This window comes from Cololabis saira, chromosome 5 (assembly GCF_033807715.1).
Source record: "Cololabis saira isolate AMF1-May2022 chromosome 5, fColSai1.1, whole genome shotgun sequence".
NCBI classification, from domain to species: Eukaryota; Metazoa; Chordata; class Actinopteri; order Beloniformes; family Belonidae; genus Cololabis; species Cololabis saira.
In genome coordinates, this window is record NC_084591.1 from 22,180,300 (window position 1) to 22,189,628 (window position 9,329).

Consider the following 9,329-nt stretch of genomic DNA (forward strand, 5'->3'; position numbering starts at 1 on the left):
CAGACGGAGCTCATTTGCATCTTAATGTGTTCCAAATCTGTTAATGCATTTGAAAATAGTCATTGCCATCTGTTTGTTTATTCATTTAACTTGTGTTCGCCGGTACTGGTGCGGCTAAATGGATGAATAATGTTAAAATAATAAATACTCATTAAAAGCCAAGCGCATGTTGATGACGACATCATCCAGGGACCGCAGCAGGAAATGTACAACAACAAAAACACAGCTCAGCTGATTTAAAGCTAACCAGCCGGCCCAGTTAATCCTCGCCGTTTCACGCTGTACTTTTACTTCAGATTTTCAGCAGCGGCTTAAAAGATGCAGATACTTTAATTTATTCATTAAACTCTGCACGTGTGCGTCGTAACCGGATTTTATATGGAATTCCTTCTTCTGCTAGCAGCTTAGCATTTAAAATGACGACAAGACGGAGTCTCTTCTAACTCAAGGTAATACGTCGATTTTCTTTTCGCATTTGTGCATTAACTCTTACATAATCTCACATGGGTTTTATTATGTAGACGTTTAAACTTTCATGATGTGCACTCCTCCGTTTGACCGCCAGTAACCTGCGTGTGTCGGAGTCGCCTCAAACACAACGTGTCCTTAGGTGTCTCTTTCTTTTTTTTGATGCATCAAAATTAACATACAGGGAAGTTGGAATCAGCAAAGACTTTGTGTACAACAACATGCCAGTGAAATAACAACAAATAGCAAAAACATTTGGAATTACATTCATATATCAATGCAATTAGTAACTTAATATCAACCTAATCTAATGGAGAACAAATTAAATGAAAATAAATAAAATAAATAATACAGAGAGGAGGAGTTCAGGGGTTTCCATCTTGAACATTGTTGAGGTATACAAGTATAGATCTACATTTATGATTCTTCATATTCTTTATGGATGTGATAAGGCTTTCAATCTCAAAGAGAAAAAGATGGATGTTGGGGGATGATTTTGCAAATTTTTCTTTATGAATATGGAACTTCCCCATCAAAAGTACAAAGTTAGTGACATAGTCAATATCCTTCAGGCCATCACTTTGATAAAAAGTAACTATATCTTTCAGAGCGAAGGTGTAATTTCTATGCACAAAATTAAATATGTATGACGCTACCTCTTTCCAAAAGGCTGAGGTTTTGGTACATTCATAAAACAAATGAACAATAGTCTCCTCTTGCTGTCCACAAAAAGAACACATACTGTCAATATCTACAAATTTTGATATTGTCAAGTTAACAGGATAAATTCCATGTACAATTTTGAAATGAACTTCTTTAATTTTATTTGTGACGTGTCCTTAGGTTTCATCGCTAAGTGATTGAGCATTGAACCATTAAAGCTGCTACTTACAAGCAATTCATTTGATACACTGTCTTTTCTTACAAAAACACATGGGTCTTGTCAAGAAAATTTATTATTACAAACAAAGTAAGAGAAGTTACTTTTAAAATACTTCATAGATGCTATCCAGTCAATACCAATCTTGTTAACTAGAAGATAAACATTGACACACTGTTCTTTTCGTGGTAATTTGGATGAAACAATATCTCACTTATTCTGGAATTGCACATATACTCATATTTTCTGGATTTACCTTAATCATTTTATAAATGCTAAAGTTGATTCTTCCTTTAAGTTGAGCATTCAACATGTACTATTTGGTGTATCAAAAATGATATGACAAGCCCAGACAACGTATATTTGATCAACCTTCTCAATTATTGCTAAATATCATATTCATTGTACTAAATTTGCTACCCACGTCTAAATATAATGGTTCTCAAAGCTATATTAATATCATATTCAGACAGTCTTAAACGGAGCATAAACCCCAAAGCGGTTAAAACGAGAAGCTTATGTGGAAAAATATAATATTTCCTGATTTATTTTTTTTCCTCCTTAAACCTCAAGCATTCTATTTTATTTTGATATATAATTTACTGCCCTTAATTTGTAACTGCATTTCATCCTGAAGTTTTTTACCTTTCCTGTATATATCTGTCAATAATAATAATAATAATAATAATTAAAAAAAAAAAAACTATTTTCTCTCCGCAAAGATGGCAACTACCAGATGGATAGTTTAGCAGTACTGAAGTAACTGAAGTGACTTTGATATCAATGTAGATTGATGCACTTTGTCAGTGGCTAGTTATATTTATTCCAGAAACTACCAATGAGTTTGAAATAAGCGATTGTGTGACACAGACCTTCGCTTTAGTGAAAGTAAACGTGTGAACAGCAGAGGGCGCTGCGGTTAAAGTTTAAACTTTAAGGGACGTGTCCCAAAACGTACCTGTTAACAAGTGGGCAGATAAAGGTTTCTGTTTTTTAATAGTTGATCCGTCACATTATGTTGTTTTAAAAGGAACATCGTTTTTATTTTTGGAAATTTCAATCTCTGATCAGGAAAGTTGCAAAATAACAAGCCCCATCATGTCACAGTTCCTTCCTTGTGGGTAACAGTTTGACAGCCCGAGGTCTTGAGTTTATCCCTTTTTAGTATAAAGCAGCTCACATTATGGGAACAAAATGTCCCTTTGTTGTTCATTAGCTAGTAAAATACTTAACATTTTTTGCTAATTTGGTTCTATAGTATACTAAGTACGAAAAAAAGGAGTCCTTAAAGCAGCCATGTTTTTCTGATTCTGTCTAAACAGGCCCTGTTTTCTTATCACCCACTTCTGAAGTTATTTAAATGCTCATTACAGCTGTTGTTCAAACAAATCAAGTCTTACAAAAACCAACATGCTGTTTCTGTTTGTATGAAACCTGTGTGTGCTTGAAGCTGGTTTGCATTAATTTTAAAGGTAGGATAATTCAACTTTTAACTCGACACATTTATAATCAAGGACATCCATGACTCAGGATGTAAAATTTAAACAATTCACATAACTAATCACGAGAGACTAATCTTCTTATGAAAGGGAGCAAACAACTGTAGGCATTAACATGTGTGGTCTCAGTACAGCTTTTAGATGGCTCATGCAGTCAAACGATTTTCATTCTTTGTGATTTTAACGTAGCCATTTCAGTTTCCACTTGGCGCATTGATTGATTTATTTATACATTTATTCATTCAGTCACCCATCCACCCATTCTATTAATTTATTTATTTGTTAGATTAATTTTACATACGAGAAAGAAAGTGGCAGAGGTTTGAAGTGGAGCCCTGATTCAATTAAATGAAGAGCTCTCAGTGAGTGAAGTGGGATTAGTTCCCCCTTTTTCTCCCCTTTTTTTGTTAATGGTAGAAAGGTTGTTGAAAATGACTAACTGAGCCAAACACATAAGCCCGTGTAAGACCTTTCAGGACTTGAAGGCACGTTACATTGCCAGCTTTGGAGCAGACCTAATTGAGAATAAGTGTACTTGTGAAAACATTTTTCTGCAATAATTATTTTCTGACTCTCTCATTATTTTGTCTTTAGGGTTTCACAGAGCAGACGTATATATGGCAAAGCTAGACCATAAAACCACCAGGTGGAGATTCTGATGTCCACTAATGAGCGCAAGCATTTCATCATTCCTCAATATGTCACCACGGAGAAGGTCTCTGGCCCCAGTGAGCAGCCGGCGGAAAGCAGCCGACGACTTCTTTCCCTTCAACTTCCTGCCCGTGGAGTGCCAGCTGCACGTCTTTTCTTTTTTGAACGAGGTGGATAAATGTAATTGTGCTCTGGTTTGCTTCAGCTGGAGCTGCCTCATCCGCTCGTGGAAGTTGTGGCGTGTAGCAGACTTTTCGCGGCGTGGAGTGTTCCACCTCGGACAGGAGGGGCTGCTGGTTTCTAACCGCGAGTTCAAGAGGTGGAAATCTTGGGTCCATCATTATACCCACCATCTCATCTCCCGGCGGGCCAGTCTGCTCACACTTAAGGCCAGCTTCGACCTGGGGGATCGCTGCAACAAGTGGAGCGAGCTGCTGAGCCACCTGCTGGACAACGTTCACTGCAGAGACCTCAGTCACCTGGACCTCAACTGGACTTTTACTCTTCTGGAGCCGTTGGACCTCAGAGTCCACTCCAGCTCCAGCTCACACCAGGACAGCATTACCAAAATGGACCAGGTAATTTCTTTTTACAGGTTATGTTTTTATGTTTTTTTATGTTATGCGGAGCAGTTTGCAAGAGAAATGTTCCTAGAGATTCAATCCTTGGTGGCATAGATTCAACAAGGTCCTGGAAACATTCCTCGGAGAGTTTGGTCCATATCGACATGATTCCACCACGTCCCAAAGGTGCTCTGTTGGATTGAGTGAACTCATTGTCATGTTCAAGAAACCAGTCTGAGATGATTCTTTATGACATGGTGCGTTATCCTGCTGGAAGTAGCATCAGAAGATGGTAAACTGGTCATAAAGGGATAGATGTGGTCAGCAACAACACTCAGGTAGGCTGTGGTGTTGACATGATGCTCAGTTGGTACTAATGGGCCCAAAGTATGCCAGGAAAATACCCCCCACACCATGACACCACCACCAGAACCGTGAACTGTTGATACGAGGCAGGATGGATCCATGATTTCATGTTGTTGACACCAGATTCTGACCCGACCATACGAATGTTGCAGCAGAAATGGAGACTCATCAGAGCAGGCAACATTTTTCCATCTTCTGTTGTCCAGTTTTATTGATTCTGTGTGAATTGTAGCCTCAGTTTCCTGTTCTTAGCTGACAGGAGTGACCCGGTGTGGTTCTGCTGCTGTAGCCCATCCATCTCAAGGTTCCATGTGTTCAGAGATGCTCTTCTGCAAACCTTGGTTGTAACAAGTGGTTCAAAAACAATTTAGAAAAACCGAGGCACTCAAGAAGTTAGAAAAATATAAAAGGCCTTTATTAAATCATGGCTTAGAAAAAGTTAAAATGCCAACATGTTTCGGCCATGTAGGCCTTCCTCAAGGCAGATAGCAAAGACCTTGAGCTGAAGAGCACCTGAAGTATACTTTTTTTTTTTTTACACCCAGCAGCACTCCATGCGTTTGTAGTTGCCTTAATGTAACATGTGGTTATTTGAGTTACTGTTGTCTTTCTATCAGCTCCAACCAGTCCAGCCATTCTCATCTGACCTCTGGCATCAACAAGGCATTTGCACCCACAGAACTGAGGCTCACTGGATATCTTCTCTTTTTCTTTCTCTGTAAACCCAAGAGATGGTTGTGGGTGAAAATCCCAGTAGATCAGCAGTTTCTGAAATACTCAGACCAGCCCGTCTGGCACCAACAATCATGCCACCTTCAAAGTCACTTAAATCACCTTTCTTCCCCATTCTGATGCTGGTTTGAACCGAAGCAGATCGTCTTGACTACATGCTAAATGCATTGAGTTGCTGCCATGTGATTGGCTGATTAGAAATTTACGTTAACAAGCAGTTGGACAGGTGTACCTAAATAAAGTGACCGTATGTATGCATGCATGTATGCATGCTCCCATTTCTATGTGATTATAGTTTGTGCAGATGCAAAGCTTTCTTAAAAACACTAACAGGATGGAAATGTTAATTCCACTTCTTCAGATAGTGGCAGTCACAGTAGCTCATAATTGTAAAAGTAATAAAGTTGCATTGCTACTTTTGACACTGGATGGCACCATGTTGGTTCAAGAAAACGGATGACTTCAAATAGTTGTCAGGCACATGACAATAGGTGTACAGAGAGCCATTATGCCACTGACCACACTAACTTGTGACTTTACTTTGTTTTTGCAGGTGACTATGTTTCAGGAACTGCTGAGTAAACTCACCCACACCTGTCCTCGGATTTCCAAGATGCGGCTACATTTCGATTGGTCTGACTTGTCCGTCTCGCTGCTCACCCAGTTCCAGCAACTGAGAGTCCTTGAGCTCAAGTACTTCTGGGTCTTTAAAGGAGTGACTCCCTCGACGCTGCAGATGCTTACCAAATCCCTGCCTAACTTGAAGTCTCTGACGTTACACATCCTCGTGCCGCTGAGGAACCTCGGCATCTCCTACACGCTGGAGTCTCACTCTCTGGAGTACCTGGATGTATCGCCTAGCCGAGGCCTGGTCTTCTCTTGCCTGAAGCTGCCAGCTCTGCGGGAGCTTCGAGCTAAGAAAATCGTGCGCGGCATCACGCTGGATCGGAGGACCCGGCTGCAGATTCAGAGCCACTGGCCCTGCTTGTACCGCGTCCTCCGGGAGGGGACGCCAAAGCTCCAGGCCCTCAACAACGAGAGGCTCATTCCCACTTGGAGAGAGCAAAACTATAAGGAGCTGAGTGCTATCCTGGAACAATCCTGTTACTGTGTTGACCATCTGAACAATTGGCTTTGGTAGTCAGCTGACTGACAATAAATGTCCTTCGCTTTGTGGTGGCTGAATTCCAGAAGAAGGCTGAATATTGCTTTTACACTCCACAAATTTGTATGGACACCTCACAGATACACAAAGTGCTTACCCCTTGTTGCTGATAAAAACTGTAAAGCAGCTCATTTCCAGTTTTTAAACAGAGATCTGCTGTTACAAACTCAAATGCTGATGAGATGGAGATACACATCAAGTCTGTAAATGATTGTCCAATTATTCTTAATCAAAAAAAAAAAAAGCAAAGGTGCTTTATGTTGATTCTAATGTGCTGCACTAGATTTATCCTGAAAATGGGCATCAACAATCAACAAACGTATGTGGAACGGGGCAATTCCAAGTGTAAAGGCTTTTTAGTTTATTTCAAACATCTCAAACTAGGCCTCACTATTGTTCACAAGAGAAATGTCCAGAACAAAGGCAAAATATTTTTACACAACTTAAAAAGATGTTATGTTCAAGACAAAATAAACAAAGAAAAAGGATCCCACTGTACAAATTATGTTGGTATAGAAGTTGGCACACCGAAGAATAGAAAAAAATTAGTCATGTCTCCACATTCGAGAAATATCTCTATCATCTGCAAATTTGGGTCATGACATAATCTCTCCAGTGTGTCCTGGGTTTCCCTTACAGCCTTTTCTCAGTTGGGTGTGCCGGTAACACCTTCCCAATGAGGTGTAGGAGGCATCCTAGCCCACTTTGGACCACCTTATTTGGCTCCCCTCGTGGAGGAGCAGCGGTACTCCGAATCTCTTCACCCCATTAGACCCGTACAGGCAGACACTTCCACTCAATTCTTCCCCACTTGTGAACAAGACCCGAGATATTTGAACGCCTCCTCTTGAGGCAGCACCTCGCTCTCGACCCTGAGGGGTCATTCCACCCTCTTCTGACTGAAAATATGCTCTGAGAGTCAGAAGTGCCGATCCTGTCCATTCATGTTTTGCTACGTAAATCCTCAGCTCATGGCTTGGGGACACCAGTAGGACCGCATCATGCTCAGAAAGCGCCGCTTAAATCCTTAGACCACCAAACGGACCCTTTATGGCCACGTGGATTCCCCTTCCTGCAGGAGGACCGAATGAACTGGATGCAATACGTTTTGGCAGCATCAACATAAATGTATTTTATTCTATAAACCTGATTACATAGTCTGAAATGATCTGCTCTCAAAAATATTAGAGCTTAATTATCCAGTTTCATTCATTAATTCATATCTTGATATTTGACAGTGTTGAGTTCTTTAATTTTTGGCATCCTCCACCTCTTAAAATATGTGTAGAATATTTCTAAAATTCTACACCTTTAACCTCAAAAGTTTTGAACATGTGCCCCCTCACAAATCTTAATTTAATTCTCAAACCTGAAAGACCTAATTGTAAAAATAATACTACTTTGATTTGTAAAATATCTTGCCTTTCTTCTAGATTATAACGGCAAATTTATCTCCGCTGTGAAAAATGGTATGTACTGTACTGTTATTTGAGCTAATTTTATGCGATTGATTGACTTCAGTTTTATTTCTTCTCCGAAACAGTCGACTGCTGTTTCTCAGTGACATCACAGTTTGCGGAGAAGTTCAGCCCTTTACAAGACATTTGCACAGAATAAGTGTGCAGTAAATATTTAAAGCTGAATGTTATCATGGAAAGTGTTCATAGATTTTGAACAGTGCATGAGAACTAAGTGTTGGTATCAAAACGTACCAATCAGTGGAAGCTGAAGATGCAGTGTGGGACCAAAGAAGCCAAGCATCAGCTTGTCTCTCTCCAAATTTGCTGAAAACTGAGGCGGGTGTTGTTTCTGCTCCGACTTGTGCTAAGTTTGCTGCTAATTCCAATCACAGCCTGTCAGGAATGCAAACAATATGTTAATTCCACTTGGTGGACCACAGATTTTGAAGTAATGAGTGTCCCTTCTAGGTTGTTTTCTTGTTGTTGGCGTTTGTGTGTTTTTTCTCAATCAGACTGAGAGCTGATGACATTTTGAAATGTTTGACCCGCCTGTCTTACAAGTGAAGCTCTTCTTTTTTGGAAACTGTTGTGTGTTGTTGCACAGTTTGAATTGCTATCACAGACGGTCGTCTGTGGCTCAACTCGCTGCTGAGAGGGAGCGACTGAACTCCATCTGTGTCTCTGATCCTTTTTTAAATTTTAATCATAAATCTCAGCAGTTTTTTTTTTTTTTGTTTGCTGCCGTCTGCAGAGGAAAAACATTCGAAGTTCTACTTTCCGATCAGTAGAGGTCCTTGTTCTCAAAGATTTAGCCATTGAGATTTCTCATTGAAAACACAAACATGGTTGTGATTATGACTGTGTAATGATCGCTGATAGACTGACTGACTGATGTGTGCTTTGTGGTATTTATACAAGTGTGTGAGATTTGCTTGACATTTTACGGGATTCTTCTGAAAAAACTCTTGTCTGTTGACATGAAGTTCCCTGTTCTGCTTTTTGTTTAAACTGACAAGCCTCTGTCTACTTGTTAAAGAGTCATTCCTCAGATACGTGAGCAGGAGCCCCTGACATTAACAGAGATGTTCTCGCGTCTGGTCCATGCTTTTCATGTAATAAAAGAGATTTGAGCTTTTGGGTTTTCAGAGTTGTTTTGGGCCTTTTGAGTGTTAACTCCACGGGTGTCTGTGTGAAGCCAAAAGATTTCACAGCGAGCGTCAGAACCATCAAGCTGATAACAACCCCTTAATCAGACGTTGAAAAATGCATGTTGTGAAGCAGAAATAGTCCTCTGGTGCCACTACACCTAAATCCAAACTTTTTATATCATCTCATCTCAAGCTCCCATGGGAACGTCTGTTCTTGGGGGAAAAAGAAGCCATCGCTTCCTACATTTTTCCCAGTTTGCCTGTTTGTCCCATCATTTCCCTCTCCTGTGTGTTGGTCGAGGTGGTCGTGGCTCCCTGAGGATGAAACTTCCCGGCTTATTCAGTCATCTCTCAAATCCCCGTGTTCTCTATTCTCCACCTCCTTTAACCAGCCCCC

The 9,329-nt window shown here is 40.3% G+C and overlaps 1 protein-coding gene across 1 annotated transcript; it reads left to right on the plus strand.

The window, feature by feature from the left end:
• Positions 1–211: 211 nt before the first annotated feature.
• On the plus strand, positions 212–8,914 carry si:dkey-12e7.1 (uncharacterized protein LOC557553 homolog). The gene is made up of 3 exons (XM_061721212.1): positions 212–449; positions 3,442–4,076; positions 5,713–8,914. Exons 2-3 carry the CDS (start codon positions 3,516–3,518, stop codon positions 6,298–6,300), a joined length of 1,149 nt encoding a protein of 382 aa, XP_061577196.1. The 5' UTR covers positions 212–449; positions 3,442–3,515; the 3' UTR covers positions 6,301–8,914.
• The last annotated feature ends 415 nt before the right edge of the window (positions 8,915–9,329 follow it).